Source organism: Oncorhynchus gorbuscha, unplaced genomic scaffold, assembly GCF_021184085.1.
Source record: "Oncorhynchus gorbuscha isolate QuinsamMale2020 ecotype Even-year unplaced genomic scaffold, OgorEven_v1.0 Un_scaffold_16:::fragment_2:::debris, whole genome shotgun sequence".
Taxonomy (NCBI): domain Eukaryota; kingdom Metazoa; phylum Chordata; class Actinopteri; order Salmoniformes; family Salmonidae; genus Oncorhynchus; species Oncorhynchus gorbuscha.
This window is the reverse complement of record NW_025744820.1, coordinates 91348-111454: the sequence shown is the minus strand read 5'-3', so window position 1 is coordinate 111454 and position 20107 is coordinate 91348. Positions and strand designations below refer to the sequence as shown.

At 41.9% G+C, this 20107-nt stretch overlaps 1 protein-coding gene and 1 pseudogene across 2 annotated transcripts; both read left to right on the top strand.

The window, feature by feature from the left end:
- Positions 1 to 1045: 1045 nt before the first annotated feature.
- On the top strand, positions 1046 to 12760 carry LOC124017113 (grancalcin-like). The gene is made up of 8 exons (XM_046332506.1): positions 1046 to 1210; positions 8832 to 9014; positions 9630 to 9699; positions 9892 to 9935; positions 10607 to 10754; positions 11130 to 11243; positions 11548 to 11606; positions 11860 to 12760. The coding sequence occupies exons 1-8, from the start codon at positions 1187 to 1189 to the stop codon at positions 11884 to 11886; spliced, it is 669 nt and encodes a 222-aa protein (XP_046188462.1). The 5' UTR covers positions 1046 to 1186; the 3' UTR covers positions 11887 to 12760.
- Positions 12761 to 14656: 1896 nt separating this feature from the next.
- On the top strand, positions 14657 to 18488 carry LOC124017121 (annotated as a pseudogene). The gene is made up of 8 exons (XR_006835463.1): positions 14657 to 14660; positions 15020 to 15045; positions 15349 to 15436; positions 15629 to 15672; positions 16341 to 16487; positions 16863 to 16976; positions 17281 to 17339; positions 17589 to 18488. The product of XR_006835463.1 is annotated as a grancalcin-like (transcript).
- The last annotated feature ends 1619 nt before the right edge of the window (positions 18489 to 20107 follow it).

Sequence of the window (20107 nt, the reverse complement as noted above, 5' to 3'; positions counted from 1 at the left end):
TTAAACGTGTCAACCCTCTGCTGCTGCCAACACACTGACTCAACTCCAGCCACTTTAATAATGGGAATTGATGGGAAAGGATGTAGAATATATCACTAGCCACTTTAAACAATGCTACCTAATATAATGTTTACATACCCTACATTATTAATCTCATATGTATACGTATATACTGTACTCTATATCATCTACTGCATCCTTATGTAATACATGTATCACTAGCCACTTTAACTATGCCACTTTGTTTACATACTCATCTCATATGTATATACTGCACTCAATACCATCTCCTGTATCTTGCCTATGCCGCTCTGTACCATCACTCATTCATATATCTTTATGTACATATTCTTTATCCCCTTACACTTGTGTCTATAAGGTAGTAGTTTTGGGATTGTTAGCTAGATTACTTGTTGGTTATTACTGCTTTGTCGGAACTAGAAGCACACGCATTTCGCTACAATCGCACTAACATCTGCTAACCATGTGTATATGACAAATACAATTTGATTTGATTTCTGGGGAAAGTGGAGCCTTGCTTCCCTGTCTGGGCCGATGGGCTCCTCCTGAAGATGATGGTGGTTGGGAAAGAAAGCCAGGGGTCCACACTAGAACATTCCTCTTTGGATTACGTCTATTCTATTCTATTCTATTCTATTCTATTCTATTCTATTCTATTATTCTCTTCTCGTCAGCGAAGTACCAAGAATGCTGCTGAAGCTAATTGAATGCTGTGAGCTTCCTTATTGGCTATCTTCACTATCAGTCGGTTAGGCAATTCGAACTTCCGCCTTCTCGCAACACTTTCTTGGAAATGATGGTGTCCACTAGATAGCACAGCCACAAAGTCAAGTTGACTATATCGTAAAAAATGTATAAAAATACAATTAGATTTTTGGTCTTAATTTAAGGTTAGGGTTATTCATAATGTTACAAATGTGTTTAAGATTAGGGTTAAGATAACGTTTAGGTTTAAAAGCACATTTTAAGAAAATAAATTGTAGGAATGGGCGGGGTTTACGATATTGTGGCTGGAGTAACTAGTGACGACCGGAAATTATGTACACATGCCGTTGTCGCAGTGTATTTCAAGTAACAGGTTCGGTTTTGCATTGCGTTTACTGACTTTTTTACATCGAAACATTTCGCATCGAATCGTTTTTTGGCAATTCTTTATAGTGTACATATGGCTTATCCAGGGTATGGCGGGGTGAGTAAACGCTTCGTGTTTTCTTTTGACTGTGATTTTACAGTAGTCTACATAAGTCAGGAGTTTGGCCTATTTCATTTCCGATAAGGGGAGTGCTCAGATACTCCTAAAATGTATCTTTGTTATGATGAAACATTGTAACACGGTCAGTTGTAAGCACACTCGTTTCAAAGTATCGACATTGAAAGGTTTCGCATCTTTCTAGGCAAGTAACTGTTAGGCTATATCTTGGTTATGAAAAAAGTTGATATTGCCCTCAGTTCGAGCTATTTAGTTTAGTCACTAGTTCCAGTTTTCATATAAATTGTTATTGTCCCCTTCGATGAATTCGGAGGGGATTGTGGATCTGTACGTTATTTCGTGCATTAGTCACACACGATATCTTAGACAGTATTGGGCCGATTTTGATCAAACTTGGTTGAATGAATCGTTTTGTCATTGTGATCCGGAATGTACAAAATGACACAGATTGGCCCAAGGTGGGAGCTAAAGGAATTAACTGAAATGTGTGTGTCACTCGCGATATCTCAATTGGCCCAAGGGTGGCACTGCCTCATTCCTGGGGGACGAGATGTTTACTGTTGCCTTGTTTATTTCGGAGTAATGTTAATTAACAATTGAATTTGGCCAGCTGGTATTTTGTCCGTCTTTTAAAAGCACTTAATGCTGTAGTTTAAAATCACATTACATTTACATTTAAGTCATTTAGCAGACGCTCTTATCCAGAGCGACTTACAAATTGGTGCATTCACCTTATGACATCCAGTGGAACAGTCACTTTACAATAGTGCATCTAAATCTTAAAGGGGGGGGGGTGAGAGGGATTACTTATCCTATCCTAGGTATTCCTTAAAGAGGTGGGGATTCAGGTGTCTCCGGAAGGTGGTGATTGACTCCGCTGTCCTGGCGTCGTGAGGGAGTTTGTTCCACTATTGGGGGGCCAGAGCAGCGAACAGTTTTGACTGGGCTGAGCGGGAGCTGTACTTCCTCAGTGGTAGGGAGGCGAGCAGGCCAGAGGTGGATGAACGCAGTGCCCTTGTTTGGGTGTAGGGCCTGATCAGAGCCTGGAGGTACTGAGGTGCCGTTCCCCTCACAGCTCCGTAGGCAAGCACCATGGTCTTGTAGCGGATGCGAGCTTCAACTGGAAGCCAGTGGAGAGAACGGAGGAGCGGGGTGACGTGAGAGAACTTGGGAAGGTTGAACACCAGACGGGCTGCGGCGTTCTGGATGAGTTGAAGGGGTTTAATGGCACAGGCAGGGAGCCCAGCCAACAGCGAGTTGCAGTAATCCAGACGGGAGATGACAAGTGCCTGGATTAGGACCTGCGCCGCTTCCTGTGTGAGGCAGGGTCGTACTCTGCGGATGTTGTAGAGCATGAACCTACAGGAACGGGCCACCGCCTTGATGTTGGTTGAGAACGACAGGGTTCTTAGCGCTCTGGGAGGAGGACACAGTGGAGTTGTCAACCGTGATGGCGAGATCATGGAACGGGCAGTCCTTCCCCGGGAAGAAGAGCAGCTCCGTCTTGCCGAGGTTCAGCTTGAGGTGGTGATCCGTCATCCACACTGATATGTCTGCCAGACATGCAGAGATGCGATTCGCCACCTGGTCATCAGAAGGGGGAAAGGAGAAGATTAATTGTGTGTCGTCTGCATAGCAATGAAAGGAGAGACCATGTGAGGTTATGACAGAGCCAAGTGACTTGGTGTATAGCGAGAATAGGAGAGGGCCTAGAACAGAGCCCTGGGGGACACCAGTGGTGAGAGCGCGTGGTGAGGAGACAGATTCTCGCCACGCCACCTGGTAGGAGCGACCTGTCAGGTAGGACGCAATCCAAGCGTGGGCCGCGCCGGAGATGCCCAACTCGGAGAGGGTGGAGAGGAGGATCTGATGGTTCACAGTATCGAAGGCAGCCGATAGATCTAGAAGGATGAGAGCAGAGGAGAGAGAGTTAGCTTTAGCAGTGAGGAGCGCCTCCGTGATACAGAGGAGAGCAGTCTCAGTTGAATGACTAGTCTTGAAACCTGACTGATTTGGATCAAGAAGGTCATTCAGAGAGAGATAGCGGGAGAGCTGGCCAAGGACGGCACGTTCAAGAGTTTTGGAGAGAAAAGAAAGAAGGGATACTGGTCTGTAATTGTTGACATCGGAGGGATCGAGTGTAGGTTTTTTCAGAAGGGGTGCAACTCTTGCTCTCTTGAAGACGGAAGGGACGTAGCCAGCGGTCAGGGATGAGTTGATGGGTGAGGTAAGGGAGAAGGTCTCCGGAAATGGTCTGGAGAAGAGAGGAGGGGATAGGGTCAAGCGGGCAGGTTGTTGGGCGGCCGGCCGTCACAAGACGCGTGATTTCATCTGGAGAGAGAGGGGAGAAAGAGGTTAGAGCACAGGGTAGGGCAGTGTGAGCAGAACCAGCGGTGTCGTTTGACTTAGCAAACGAGGATCGGATGTCGTCGACCTTCTTTTCAAAATGGTTGACGAAGTCATCTGCAGAGAGGGAGGAGGGGGGGGAAGGGGAGGAGGATTCAGGAGGGAGGAGAAGAAGGCAAAGAGCTTCCTAGGGTTAGAGGCAGATGCTTGGAATTTAGAGTGGTAGAAAGTGGCTTTAGCAGCAGAGACAGAGGAGGAAAATGTAGAGAGGAGGGAGTGAAAGGATGCCAGGTCCGCAGGGAGGTGAGTTTTCCTCCATTTCCGCTCGGCTGCCCGGAGCCCTGTTCTGTGAGCTCGTAATGAGTCATCGAGCCACGGAGCGGGAGGGGAGGACCGAGCCGGCCTGGAGGATAGGGGACATAGAGAGTCAAAGGATGCAGAGAGGGAGGAGAGGAGGGTTGAGGAGGCAGAGTCAGGAGATAGGTTGGAGAAGGTTTGAGCAGAGGGAAGAGATGATAGGATGGAAGAGGAGAGAGTAGCGGGGGAGAGAGAGCGAAGGTTGGGACGGCGCGATACCATCCGAGTAGGGGCAGTGTGGGAGGTGTTGGATGAGAGCGAGAGGGAAAAGGATACAAGGTAGTGGTCGGAGACTTGGAGGGGAGTTGCAATGAGGTTAGTGGAAGAACAGCATCTAGTAAAGATGAGGTCGAGCGTATTGCCTGCCTTGTGAGTAGGGGGGGAAGGTGAGAGGGTGAGGTCAAAAGAGGAGAGGAGTGGAAAGGAGGAGGCAGAGAGGAATGAGTCAAAGGTAGACGTGGGGAGGTTAGTCGCCCAGAACTGTGAGAGGTGAGCCGTCCTCAGGAAAGGAGCTTATCAAGGCATCAAGCTCATTGATGAACTCTCCGAGGGAACCTGGAGGGCGATAAATGATAAGGATGTTAAGCTTGAAAGGGCTGGTAACTGTGACAGCATGGAATTCAAAGGAGGCGATAGACAGATGGGTAAGGGGAGAAAGAGAGAATGACCACTTGGGAGAGATGAGAATCCCGGTGCCACCACCCCGCTGACCAGAAGCTCTCGGGGTGTGCGAGAACACGTGGGCGGACGAAGAGAGAGCAGTAGGAGTAGCAGTGTTGTCTGTGGTGATCCATGTTTCCGTCAGTGCCAAGAAGTCGAGGGACTGGAGGGAGGCATAGGCTGAGATGAACTCTGCCTTGTTGACCGCATATCGGCAGTTCCAGAGGCTACCGGAGACCTGGAACTCCACGTGGGTCGTGCGCGCTGGGACCACCAGATTAGGGTGGCCGCGGCCACGCGGTGTGGAGCGTTTGTATGGTCTGTGCAGAGAGGAGAGAACAGGGATAGACAGACACATAGTTGACAGGCTACAGAAGAGGCTACGCTAATGCAAAGGAGATTGGAATGACAAGTGGACTACACGTCTCGAATGTTCAGAAAGTTAAGCTTACGTAGCAAGAATCTTATTGACTAAAATGATTAAAATGATACAGTACTGCTGAAGTAGGCTAGCTGGCAGTGGGTGCGTTGTTGACACTACACTAATCAAGTCGTTCCGTTGAGTGTAATAGTTTCTGCAGTGCTGCTATTCGGGGGCTAGCTAGCTAGCAGTGTTGTTTACATTACGTTCCGTTAAAAGAACGACAATAGCTGGCTAGCTAACCTAGAAAATCGCTCTAGACTACACAATTATCTTTGATACAAAGACGGCTATGTAGCTAGCTATGTAGCTAGCTACGATCAAACAAATCAAACCGTTGTACTGTAATGAAATGAAAATGTGATACTACCTGTGAATGCGACCGGGTTGTGAGTCTATTCGGTAGACGTTGGCTAGCTGTCGGCTAGCTGTTGGCTAGCTAGCAGAGTCTCCTACGTTAAGGACGACAAATAGCTGGCTAGCTAACCTCGGTAAATTAAGATAATCACTCTAAGACTACACACTCTAAACTACACAATTATCTTGGACAGCAAAGACAGCTATGTAGCTAGCTAACACTACACTAATCTTTGCCAAATCACCCTATGTAAATACACTAGGGAGGTGGCTATTTAGGCTAGCTAGTTACAGTAGCCTATCTGTAGTTAGTAGCCTAGTCTTGGCTACATACACTGTTTCAACCCCTCTAGTATGGCCCACAGCTCAACCTCTCTCATTTGGGGAAATGGGGTGCTTGTTATTCTTCTGTCATGGTCACTGCATTACCCTAGGATATGTCCACACTTAGCTCTCGAGAACCCAAGTGGGAGTAAGCTTACACCCAGACCTCGAATTCTCAATTGAACTAATTGGCCTCAGCTGGATCAATAAACTCCAATCCCAATGCTCTGTTTTTAACAGTTAGAAACATGAATAATCCTTGCTTGCTATACGGTTTTGGAAACCTTTGGAACTTAACTTTCACATGGGGTGAAAGAATCTTTCAAATCCAAAATATATACTTAATGTACGCAGTTTGGCAAAGTTTTACCTGGCAGAATTTTCCAGAACAGGGGTACAAAAGTTATCCCCAGTTATGCTCCATTGCAGATGTTTGAAGTGGAAATTGGAGGTGAGGAAGTGTAGTCTTGCTTGGAGGCGGTGTTCTTGAAAATACAGCTGGGTGAATTGTTCCTAAACTGAGTGTGTGTATATTTTGTGTTTGAAATTATTTCTCACTTATATGAAAGTTCAGTTCCAAATGTTTACAAAACTCTCACGTGCCAGCAGCATACCACCCTGCATACCACTGCAGGCTTGCTTCTGAAGCTAAGCAGGGTTGGTCCTGGTCAGTCCCTGGATGCTGCTGGAAGTGGTGTTGGAGGGCCAGTAGGAGGCACTCTTTCCTCTGGTCTAAAAAAATATCCCAATGCCCCAGGGCAGTGATTGGGGACACTACCCTGTGTAGGGTGCCGTCTTTCAGATGGGACGTTAAACGGGTGTCCTAACTCTCTGAGGTCATTAAAGATCCCATGGCACTTATCGTAAGAGTAGGGGTGTTAACCCCGGTGTCCTGGCTAAATTCCCAATCTGGCCCTCAAACCATCACGGTCACCTAATCATCCCCAGTTTACAATTGGCTCATTCATCCCCCTCCTCTCCCCTGTAACTATTCCCCAGGTTGTTGCTGTAAGTGAGAATGTGTTCTCAGTCAACTTACCTGGTAAAATAACGAATACATTAACAAATATATTGCATTTAGATAAAACATTTGGGCAGTGTCGGAGCATCTTGTCATTTTCCTCACAAAATTAAAGGGGATGTCCAGTGGCTCAGTGTAATGCAATGGAATCGGAGTCATAGACTAGTCCACACCCTGCTAATATTGTCAGTGAAAATATCCTCGCTACATCTACAAATAGGTCCACAACCTGTTACTTTTGCTTATATTGACAATGACAATATTTAGAAGTGGGGAAACTGTAAAGAATGCACATGACTCGGTTATAAACAATCACCTGACTACATCATATACGTGTGACGACTCTCTGAGGAAGACGTCATGTGATGTCCAAACGTCAGTAATGGTATACCCGTTTGCTTCCCATCAAGGCATCAAGCCTTAGTGTAAGAACATCTACAGTGCATTCAGAAGGTATTCATGCCCCTTGACTTATTCCTTATGTTGGTGTTGCAGCCTGAAATTCAAAATGGATTAAATAATACTTTTTTCAGCCATCTACACACAATAACGACTAAGTAAAAAACCTGTCTATCGGCTTATTAGCACATTTATTGAAAATGAAATACAACAATATCTCACTTGCGTAAGTATTCGCACCCGAGTCAATACTTTGTAGAAGCACATTTGGCAGCGATACAGCTGTGAGACTTTTGGGGTAATTCTCTTAAGAGCTTTGCACGTCTGGCTTGAACAATATTTGCCCCTTTATTCTTTAAAAAAATATTCAAGCTCTGTCAGGTTGATTGTTGATCATCGCTAGACAGCCATTTTAAAGTCTTGCCATAGATTTTCAAGGCAATTTTATGTCTAAACTGTAAGTAGGCCACTCAGGAATACTCATCTTGTCATCTTGGTAAGAAACTTCAGTGTAGATTTGGCCTTGTGTTTTAGGTTATTGTCCTGCTGAAAGGTGAATTTGCCTCCCGGTGTCTGTTTTGAAAGCAGATTGATCTAGGTTTTCCCTCTAAGATTTACCTGTACTTATAGCTGTTTATTTTTATCCTAAAAAACACCCTTGTCAATGACAAGCATACCCATAACCTGATGCAGCCACCACCATGCTTGAAAATATGAAGTGGTACTCGGTGTTGTGTTGGATTTGCCCTATATCACATTGTATTCAGGACAAAAGTGAATTGCTTTGCCAATTTTTTTACAGTATTACTTTAGTGCCTTGTTGCAAACAGGATGCATGTTTTAGAATATTTTTATTATCTATAGTCTTCCTTCCTTTCACTCTGTCATTTAGGTTAATATTGTGGAGTAACTACAATGTTGTTAATCCATCCTCAACTATTAAACTCTGTAACTGCTTTAAAATCACCATTGTCCTCATGGTGAAATCTCTGGTCAATTTCCTTCCTCTCTGGCAATTGAGTTAGGACAGCCACCTGTATATTTGTAGTGACTGAGTGTATTGATACACCATCGAAAGCCTAATTAATTACTTCACCATGCTCAAAGGTATATTCAGCGTCTGCTTTGTTTATTTTTTACACATCTACCGATCGGTGCCCTTTGTGATTCATTGATAAACCTCCCTGGTCTTTGTTGTTGAATATGTGCTTGAAATTCATTACTTGGTTTGAGGGACCTTACAGAAACTTGTATGTGTGGGATGCAGATATGGGGTAGTTAACCACTATTATTCAACACGGAATGAGTCCATGCAACTTATGTGATTTTTATTTTTATTTTTTTATTTTTTTCCAAGCACGTTTTTACTTCTGAACGTATTTATGCTTGCCATAACAAGGGTGTTGAATACCTATTGACTCAAGACATTTCAGCTTTACATTTTTTATTTCAAAATTTTCTACAAACAAAATTACACTCATTATGGGGTATTGTGTGTTGTATCAGTGACACAAAATCTCAATTTAATCGATGTTAAATTCAGACTGTAACACAATTTCTTTGGGAAATAGTCAAGTGGTGTGAGTACTTTCTGAAGGCACTGTATATAGCTGCTTGTTTTTTGAGTGCTCCAATCTGTTTTATATTGAATTAGTAATTTTTGGGAAGTTTTCCTTAAGCCCAGTTACTTGACTGTACTCTCCTTTTCTTGTCAGTATGGAGGACCAATGCAAGGCATGCAACCCCAGGGTATGCCCATGCAGGGTGGACTCATGGGAGGCCCACCCCAGACAGGCTACCCCCAGAATGGTGGAGGCTACCCTGGTACCTTTGCTGCACCTCCTCAGCAGCCTGTTAATGACCCCATGTGGGGGTACTTTACTACCATAGCAGGACAGGTGAGTGATCAATGCTTTCATTTAACTTGATCATGGGTACAGTAAATATTCCTCTTTGGATAAAATGCAACATTACTGGCTTCCTAAGTGGTGTAGTGGTCTAAGGCACTTCATCGAAGTGCTTGAGGTGTCACTGCATCGTCCGGGTTAGGCCGGGGGGGGCTTTACTTTGCTCATCGCGCTCTAGCAACTCCTTTTGGCGGGCCGGGCAGCTGCGGGCTGACTTTGGTCGTCAGTTGAAAGGTGTTTCCTCCGACACATTGGTGCAGTTGGCGTCCGGGTTAAGCGGACGAGTGTTAAGAAGCGTGATTTGGCGGGTCATGTTTTGGAGGATGCATGACTCAACCTTTGCCTCTCCTGAGCCCGTTGGGGAGTTGCAGCGATGAGACAAGATCGCAATTGGATATCATTTAATTGTGGAGAAAAAGTGGGTTAAAATACAACAACAAAATATTATGCAACATTACTGGTACATGCATGATGTTGCTGATGTGTCATGGTTACACCACAAAGTGATCTCAAGACATTCAAGTCTCTTTATTTTAATACTAAATTCACTGCATAGTAATACGTTGTTGTTGGAGAGTAATCTTACAGGGTTATTCCTTTGTGCAGGATGGGGAGATTGATGCAGAGGAGCTTCAGAGGTGTCTTACACAGACGGGTATCAGTGGCACCTATACTCGTAAGTTCACACCCGGTCCCACGATCCAAGGTTCACTTTGTGGTCATAAATGATCCAATTATATTATGTGTGTTTTATGATTTGAGTATCCCGCGTTAAAATAGTCTTTGCAAAGATTTGTCACTGGTTGTCTGATTGGTTTTGTCATTGTATGTTTTTCATTGTGTGATCGTTGTTTCTCTTCTCCAACAGCCTTCAGTTTGGAGACATGTAGAATCATGATCGCAATGCTGGATGTATCCTTTCTATATCAATGAATCTCTTGGACTGGGCCTCTGTCCAGTGTCATTGAAGTTTGTTTGGTATTGCACTTTGCTATATTGACTTGCTGGTGAAAGATGAACAGAAATCCTAAATGTTAATTAATTAATAAACCTTCTGTCAGTGCTGAGTTCATCCTTCTATTTGAACAGTTGTAGAGGTGGGAAGGCTTTGAGCAGTAGGTGGCCGGCTGCAGTATATTTGACTCTTTTACAAGGCCTAGTTTACTGGGTCCCATTTAGTATTGTATTTGCCAATAAATTTGCAAGACTGAACCTCGCTCATGCTCCATTTGTATCATGCCTGTAGCTCCATTTTCAGAGGTAGATGAACATTCTAGTCCTGTTTCTCTCTGAATATGTTCATCCTTCTTATGTACAGTAATATACTTTACAACAAGGATGTACAACAGTCAGCATTTGAAGTTTGGGATGTTCTATAAAATGTTAAACCCATGATACATGTGTAAGTGGGCCATATTGAGACAGAGGATTACTTATGGAATTGATTCAGTCGCAGAAAGGTCTGGTTCTCCCACAACATTTACCACAACTCATCATATCCTGTGTGAGACCAGTTCACATGGCCATTTTTAGTTTCTCTTTACCTAACGAACAGGGTTACCCCTTAACTAACCGCCCACCAGAGAGACATGACCGGAAAGCTGGGCTTCAATGAGTTCAAGGAGCTGTTTGCTGCCTTGAGTGGCTGGAAGCAGAACTTCATGATGTTCGACCAGGACCGGAGTGGCACGGTGGAACCCCATGAGATGACCCAGTCCATCTCCGCTATGGGTGAGTCAGTGCTCGGCCAGGCTAATGGTATGGGATAGGATGATGACGTGGGATAGTCCATTCTGCCATCCAAAGAGGGGCAGCATTCCAGAGCCTGGTTCAGATGCAGCATCCGAAAGGGGCTGGGAGGCTTGACTTCTTTAAATGATTTAAACCATTGATGATAGACTCCTACAGTAATCATAATTTTGGTGGAGCTGCAGATAATTTCAAGGTATTGGTCTGAGAGACCCTTCTTGATACAAAGTAGATGGACAATTAGGCAAAGGCTGGTGTTTATGATCATTGTCAACTAAATGCAGTGGTCACTAGATGAATCCTAATACTATGTTGGCTTATGAATAATTTGATGCATATTGTGATCTCCTCCTACAGGCTACAGGATCAGCCCGCAAGCTCTGAACGCTGTCATCAAACGCTACAGCAAGGCTGGACGGATCTATTTTGATGACTATGTCGCATGTGCTGTGAAGCTTCGCGCCCTCACAGGTACGATGCTCACTTGGAGGCTGCACATGATGATGTTTAATCTTTTATTCAACAGCATTTCAAATTTCCTCACAATCCAGAGCTATGGGTTTCGTTATAAAATAACATATTCTGTCATTCACTAACATTTTACTCATTCAAATCGTTATCTTTTGCGGTGTAATCTGTCTTGTTTTGTCCTGGTCTCTTTTGTGCATGTACATTCGTAGGCTCATTGGCACAGTGTCTCGCTTGGTATTGTAGTCCAACGAATGGCATTCAAATTTCACCTCTACACTGCCATCTTTACTATGTGTCTCCACAGAGAGCTTCAGGAGGAGAGACCAGATGCAGCAGGGGGCTGTCAACTTCCAATACGATGACGTAAGTGTGAAATTCAGGGCCGTGTTCAGTAGGCACACATTGGAAGAAAGTACCTCTTCATTTCAGTGTTATCTGAACATGCATTTTTTTTTTTTTTTTTCATTTTAAAACATTGTGTCCTGATGAACACAACCCAGTTTTCCTCTCTCTCATTCCCCAGTCTGTCATGGGATTCCCAGTAGCCTGTCCTGACATGCAAGTTATAGTAATTACATCAAAATGAGCACATTTTCTCTTGATTTTCCTCCTGCAGTTTATCCTGTGTACAATGGCCATCTGAGTGGAGTGGCCTGGCCCGGGCCCATCCCGTGCTGGAGTCAAGAGGGGCACTTCAACCGGCAGTCTGGGGCTCGCTGACCACTTCCCCTAAATAATGGGAAGGCACCAATCAATATTAGCCAATAATTCTTAGGTCGATTCCCATGACCAACTTACAATGGGGAAGGAGGTTACAACAGAAACGGTTTGTTTGCCATAATGTCTGCCTTGTACACAATACAGGAATGTGCAGATTTGCCAGATAACACATGGCGTGTTTCTAAATGTATCTGCTTGTTGTAAATTCTGTTGCTAACTGACAGTGGTAGGTTTAAACCAAGAAAGGGATGGCAAAGCTGTTACTGATCTTTACCACGGTGACTTTTGTGCCATTACAATCTCGGATCGTCGCTTTCCAGAGTCATCCCCACCACTGTATATGTTGTTTTTGTAACCACTATATATATATTTAGGTGTGAATTACTTTTACATTAAACACTCCATACATTTTGAAGTATAGATATAATATTTTTATTACAAATATACAGTTATGCCGGCGCTGCATTTTTTTGTTGTTTTAAGGATAACTATATGCGTCTCTTGATTTGAATGAAATGTGGCCTAACATAATACACAAATTAAACATTAGGGCGTCCACAAATGTATGAATAACCTGCACTGTGTTGTAAACATGCACTGTTATTCCTTTGCAAAGAAAAGCATGCATTCACTACCACCAACAATTACATGTACAACATTGTTTTTGTGATAACCTGCATTTTTATAGTTCAGGGTGAAATATTTATCAGACATGTAGTTAAGTGCATTGTGACCATTGGGGCATTCATCAGTGATATTGGTGTTATTCACAACACAATAAACTCAGTTTGTAGTCAGTATGCATTCTGTTTATTCATTTATACAATTACACAAATGGTTTTCATCAATATGTACACAATATATTACATTTCTTTAAATACAGAATATTCAAGGACAAACATTCATATCAGCTGTTAAGTGTTGCATTGTAAAAAATACAGTGGCAAACATTTTAAAAAAATGCATAAAAACAATTGTGAACAGCACTAGTGAAATTTCTCTAGTAAAGCACACTTCTTTTTTTATTTTTATTTTTATTTCTGTGCAAAAGTGGGACATCTATGAAAAGTTCAGTGGGGCACTCTTCAGGTATTGGACATGTCATGTTTCAGATACAGATTTGTATAGCATCTGTGCTCTGGAAAGATTATACTAGACGCACCTTAGCTTGTTTTGCCAGGGTTATGTGTGGTGGGTTTTAAAACCGAGATTGAGTAGTGGCCACTCAACTGGCATTTACATGGAACGAGGGACCTGTGCCCTCCGAAAAGGCTTATAGCTGTGTATGGGCACAACTCAGGATAGGGCAGGTACGATCTGAAATTAATGGTAGTCTCAGCAATTTCTCATATTGCTGAGTCTGCCTTTAATTCAAACCCAACTAAGTACTGCTACAAAACATGCATAGCTATAGTGTTTCCAATGAATATGACTTCTCTAGATTCCATTTGCCCTGACTACAAAGTTTATATCTGTTAATTGCTACATATGGGGGCATGATGTTTTTCATAATGTATCTCCATCCTTGGGCTGATACACAATTGAACCAAAACACATTTTAAAAAATTATGGAAAATTAAGTGTTTTATCAGACCAACTTTCCCCTTCATGATAAATCAAACATGTTTTGAAATCTGTTAAAACAAATTGCCAGCTGATGTTGATCCATGCAATACCACACATCTGACTATGTTTGTGTAAAATAAGTCATACAACTAAAATGACTTCATTTGCGACATGCGGAATCTGTCCATATTCCATACATTTACATTGCTGACTGTTGAATGCATATTATTCAGCTGAATAAATGTGTTTAGGACATCTGTGAAGGCTAATGTAGGTTAGAAAAAGCTAAGGCTAACGAGGGCTAAGCTGCTAGCTCGGCCAGAATCTCTACGTTGTCGGTGTCTGACACCGTCTCAGCATTGATTTTGTCACTTGGTTAGAAACAGTAATAAAATCTGCATTCTTGGAATATAAATGGAAGCCCCTAAACATGCACGGAAAGAAGAGTTGAAGCTTATAAAGATTGTGGGGTACAGTACTTGTAAAAGGTATTCATTAAAGTTGACGTCCTGCTTATAGACTACAACAACAGAATCAAATATGTCAAACTGCTACTATTGGCTCTTCCTTTGCATGATTGGCAATAGACAATAGTGGCAGATTACAATGTTGTAGTTGATTTCTGAAACGAGGATGTTTGTATGATGATATACTGCTATGTCTACTGTACCTTTACATAATTGGTTACATGTAACTACTCAATAACTAGCAAGGACAATGAAATAGAATTTGGCCTGATTCTCCTCTTAGAACAATTCAAAAAAAGATACATCTGAGCAATTCAGCTTTAGAGAGTTGCTGTTCATTGTAGTTTTCTACATCTGAACAGGTAATGTTGCGTTCCAACTCCTTTTATACAACGATATGCATTTCGTTAAGTGCAGGCCCTTTCAAGAGAGAAATGATCCTGCACATCGATTACATATGTGAAAGATAGATAGTCCACCCTGTTCATGCCTCTGTGTGTGTGTGTAGTTGCAGTAATAAATAGGTTTTAATACAATACCAAAAAACGTACTTTTGTATAGCTCATAAATATACGTACACTTCCCATGAAATTATTTTTTGACAATATTTTCAATAGTAAAACGTATTCAGTGATTCAGGGAGGAAAGTAGCTATATTAAATGGGTAAGTATTCCTTTTGTAACTCCTTTTGTTTTAGTTCGTGCCGTACAAGTTTTAAAGACTAATTTTGACTTTTGGGCATGTACCCGTGCTATATCTGTTCCTAGTCATCATTAATAAAATATGTATACTATTCATGTGTGTAAATGAATGTTTTCATGTTGTCGTTATTGCTTTCATTGCCCCACGAAAGAGACTTGTGGTGCAAAGTGATCACAAGTAAGGAATACTTTAGCAGTGTATGGGGTACTTTGTAGAAGAGCTTTCCCAACCATTAAAATCATATTCATTTGCATATCTGTGTATTTATAATCCAATAGATGATGCAGTTTACATAGTGGTTCTTTGTCTCTTATGATCAGATGACTTTTTGAAAGACAAGTGGACGGTAGGTACGTAGCCACAATATATGACAGAATATTTGTGTGTATATAGTGTCGCACGTGGAGATTGTTCACTAGCCAACTAGTGGCGTCTGATAAGGTCATTCATGCGACGGGTTTGAAACGGCACACTTATTTTCAGATTGAAAATGCCTTTGAAAGAGAGTTTCACGTGGCTTTGTCCATGCATGATGTTGCTGATGTGTCATGGTTACACCACAAAGTGATCTCAAGACATTCAAGTCTCTTTATTTTAATACTAAATTCACTGCATAGTAATACGTTGTTGTTGGAGAGTAATCTTACAGGGTTATTCCTTTGTGCAGGATGGGGAGATTGATGCAGAGGAGCTTCAGAGGTGTCTTACACAGACTGGTATCAGTGGCACCTATACTCGTAAGTTCACACCCGGTCCCACGATCCAAGGTTCACTTTGTGGTCATAAATGATCCAATTATATTATGTGTGTTTTATGATTTGAGTATCCCGCGTTAAAATAGTCTTTGCAAAGATTTGTCACTGGTTGTCTGATTGGTTTTGTCATTGTATGTTTTTCATTGTGTGATCGTTGTTTCTCTTCTCCAACAGCCTTCAGTTTGGAGACATGTAGAATCATGATCGCAATGCTGGATGTATCCTTTCTATATCAATGAATCTCTTGGACTGGGCCTCTGTCCAGTGTCATTGAAGTTTGTTTGGTATTGCACTTTGCTATATTGACTTGCTAGTGAAAGATGAACAGAAGTCCTAAATGTTAATTAATTAATAAACCTTCTGTCAGTGCTGAGTTCATCCTTCTATTTGAACAGTTGTAGAGGTGGGAAAGCTTTGAGCAGTAGGTGGCCGGCTGCAGTATATTTGACTCTTTTACAAGGCCTAGTTTACTGGGTCCCATTTAGTATTGTATTTGCCAATAAATTTGCAAGACTGAACCTCGCTCATGCTCCATTTGTATCATGCCTGTAGCTCCATTTTCAGAGGTAGATGAACATTCTAGTCCTGTTTCTCTCTGAATATGTTCATCCTTATGTACAGTAATATACTTTACAACAAGGATGTACAACAGTCAGCATTTGAAGTTTGGGATGTTCTATAAAATGTTAAACCCATGATACATGTGTAAGTGGGCCATATTGAGACAGAGGATTACTTATGGAATTGATTCAGTCGCAGAAAGGTCTGGTTCTCCCACAACATTTACCACAACTCATCATATCCTGTGTGAGACCAGTTCACATGGCCATTTTTAGTTTCTCTTTACCTAACGAACAGGGTTACCCCTTAACTAACCGCCCACCAGAGAGACATGACCGGAAAGCTGGGCTTCAATGAGTTCAAGGAGCTGTTTGCTGCCTTGAGTGGCTGGAAGCAGAACTTCATGATGTTCGACCAGGACGGAGTGGCACGGTGGAACCCCATGAGATGACCCAGTCCATCTCCGCTATGGGTGAGTCAGTGCTCGGCCAGGCTAATGGTATGGGATAGGATGATGACGTGGGATAGTCCATTCTGCCATCCAAAGAGGGGCAGCATTCCAGAGCCTGGTTCAGATGCAGCATCCGAAAGGGGCTGGGAGGCTTGACTTCTTTAAATGATTTAAACCATTGATGATAGACTCCTACAGTAATCATAATTTTGGTGGAGCTGCAGATAATTTCAAGGTATTGGTCTGAGAGACCCTTCTTGATACAAAGTAGATGGACAATTAGGCAAAGGCTGGTGTTTATGATCATTGTCAACTAAATGCAGTGGTCACTAGATGAATCCTAATACTATGTTGGCTTATGAATAATTTGATGCATATTGTGATCTCCTCCTACAGGCTACAGGATCAGCCCGCAAGCTCTGAACGCTGTCATCAAACGCTACAGCAAGGCTGGACGGATCTATTTTGATGACTATGTCGCATGTGCTGTGAAGCTTCGCGCCCTCACAGGTACGATGCTCACTTGGAGGCTGCACATGATGATGTTTAATCTTTTATTCAACAGCATTTCAAATTTCCTCACAATCCAGAGCTATGGGTTTCGTTATAAAATAACATATTCTGTCATTCACTAACATTTTACTCATTCAAATCGTTATCTTTTGCGGTGTAATCTGTCTTGTTTTGTCCTGGTCTCTTTTGTGCATGTACATTCGTAGGCTCATTGGCACAGTGTCTCGCTTGGTATTGTAGTCCAACGAATGGCATTCAAATTTCACCTCTACACTGCCATCTTTACTATGTGTCTCCACAGAGAGCTTCAGGAGGAGAGACCAGATGCAGCAGGGGGCTGTCAACTTCCAATACGATGACGTAAGTGTGAAATTCAGGGCCGTGTTCAGTAGGCACACATTGGAAGAAAGTACCTCTTCATTTCAGTGTTATCTGAACATGCATTTTTTTTTTTTTCATTTTAAAACATTGTGTCCTGATGAACACAACCCAGTTTTCCTCTCTCTCATTCCCCAGTCTGTCATGGGATTCCCAGTAGCCTGTCCTGACATGCAAGTTATAGTAATTACATCAAAATGAGCACATTTTCTCTTGATTTTCCTCCTGCAGTTTATCCTGTGTACAATGGCCATCTGAGTGGAGTGGCCTGGCCCGGGCCCATCCCGTGCTGGAGTCAAGAGGGGCACTTCAACCGGCAGTCTGGGGCTCGCTGACCACTTCCCTAAATAATGGGAAGGCACCAATCAATATTAGCCAATAATTCTTAGGTCGATTCCCATGACCAACTTACAATGGGGAAGGAGGTTACAACAGAAACGGTTTGTTTGCCATAATGTCTGCCTTGTACACAATACAGGAATGTGCAGATTTGCCAGATAACACATGGCGTGTTTCTAAATGTATCTGCTTGTTGTAAATTCTGTTGCTAACTGACAGTGGTAGGTTTAAACCAAGAAAGGGATGGCAAAGCTGTTACTGATCTTTACCACGGTGACTTTTGTGCCATTACAATCTCGGATCGTCGCTTTCCAGAGTCATCCCCACCACTGTATATGTTGTTTTTGTAACCACTATATATATATTTAGGTGTGAATTACTTTTACATTAAACACTCCATACATTTTGAAGTATAGATATAATATTTTTATTACAAATATACAGTTATGCCGGCGCTGCATTTTTTTGTTGTTTTAAGGATAACTATATGCGTCTCTTGATTTGAATGAAATGTGGCCTAACATAATACACAAATTAAACATTAGGGCGTCCACAAATGTATGAATAACCTGCACTGTGTTGTAAACATGCACTGTTATTCCTTTGCAAAGAAAAGCATGCATTCACTACCACCAACAATTACATGTACAACATTGTTTTTGTGATAACCTGCATTTTTATAGTTCAGGGTGAAATATTTATCAGACATGTAGTTAAGTGCATTGTGACCATTGGGGCATTCATCAGTGATATTGGTGTTATTCACAACACAATAAACTCAGTTTGTAGTCAGTATGCATTCTGTTTATTCATTTATACAATTACACAAATGGTTTTCATCAATATGTACACAATATATTACATTTCTTTAAATACAGAATATTCAAGGACAAACATTCATATCAGCTGTTAAGTGTTGCATTGTAAAAAATACAGTGGCAAACATTTAAAAAAATGCATAAAAACAATTGTGAACAGCACTAGTGAAATTTCTCTAGTAAAGCACACTTCTTTTTTTATTTTTATTTTTATTTCTGTGCAAAAGTGGGACATCTATGAAAAGTTCAGTGGGGCACTCTTCAGGTATTGGACATGTCATGTTTCAGATACAGATTTGTATAGCATCTGTGCTCTGGAAAGATTATACTAGACGCACCTTAGCTTGTTTTGCCAGGGTTATGTGTGGTGGGTTTTAAAACCGAGATCGAGTAGTGGCCACTCAACTGGCATTTACATGGAGCGAGGGACCTGTGCCCTCCGAAAAGGCTTATAGCTGTGTATGGGCACAACTCAGGATAGGGCAGGTACGATCTGAAATTAATGGTAGTCTCAGCAATTTCTCATATTGCTGAGTCTGCCTTTAATTCAAACCCAACTAAGTACTGCTACAAAACATGCATAGCTATAGTGTTTCCAATGAATATGACTTCTCTAGATTCCATTTGCCCTGACTACAAAGTTTATATCTGTTAATTGCTACATATGGGGGCATGATGTTTTTCATAATGTATCTCCATCCTTGGGCTGATACACAATTGAACCAAAACACATTTTAAAAAATTATGGAAAATTAAGTGTTTTATCAGACCAACTTTCCCCTTCATGATAAATCAAACATGTTTTGAAATCTGTTAAAACAAATTGCCAGCTGATGTTGATCCATGCAATACCACACATCTGACTATGTTTGTGTAAAATAAGTCATACAACTAAAATGACTTCATTTGCGACATGCGGAATCTGTCCATATTCCATACATTTACATTGCTGACTGTTGAATGCATATTATTCAGCTGAATAAATGTGTTTAGGACATCTGTGAAGGCTAATGTAGGTTAGAAAAAGCTAAGGCTAACGAGGGCTAAGCTGCTAGCTCGGCCAGAATCTCTACGTTGTCGGTGTCTGACACCGTCTCAGCATTGATTTTGTCACTTGGTTAGAAACAGTAATAAAATCTGCATTCTTGGAATATAAATGGAAGCCCCTAAACATGCACGGAAAGAAGAGTTGAAGCTTATAAAGATTGTGGGGTACAGTACTTGTAAAAGGTATTCATTAAAGTTGACGTCCTGCTTATAGACTACAACAACAGAATCAAATATGTCAAACTGCTACTATTGGCTCTTCCTTTGCATGATTGGCAATAGACAATAGTGGCAGATTACAATGTTGTAGTTGATTTCTGAAACGAGGATGTTTGTATGATGATATACTGCTATGTCTACTGTACCTTTACATAATTGGTTACATGTAACTACTCAATAACTAGCAAGGACAATGAAATAGAATTTGGCCTGATTCTCCTCTTAGAACAATTCAAAAAAGATACATCTGAGCAATTCAGCTTTAGAGAGTTGCTGTTCATTGTAGTTTTCTACATCTGAACAGGTAATGTTGCGTTCCAACTCCTT

What these genes read in the sequence shown, in the direction of transcription:
- LOC124017113 (XM_046332506.1), top strand. Translation starts at nt 1,187, where the DNA reads ATGGCTTATCCAGGGTATGGCGGG. An exon ending in TCATGATCGCAATGCTGGAT is followed by an intron (nt 9,936 to 10,606) that starts GTATCCTTTCTA and finishes ACCGCCCACCAG; the next exon opens with AGAGACATGACCGGAAAGCT. An exon ending in TCAACTTCCAATACGATGAC is followed by an intron (nt 11,607 to 11,859) that starts GTAAGTGTGAAA and finishes TTCCTCCTGCAG; the next exon opens with TTTATCCTGTGTACAATGGC.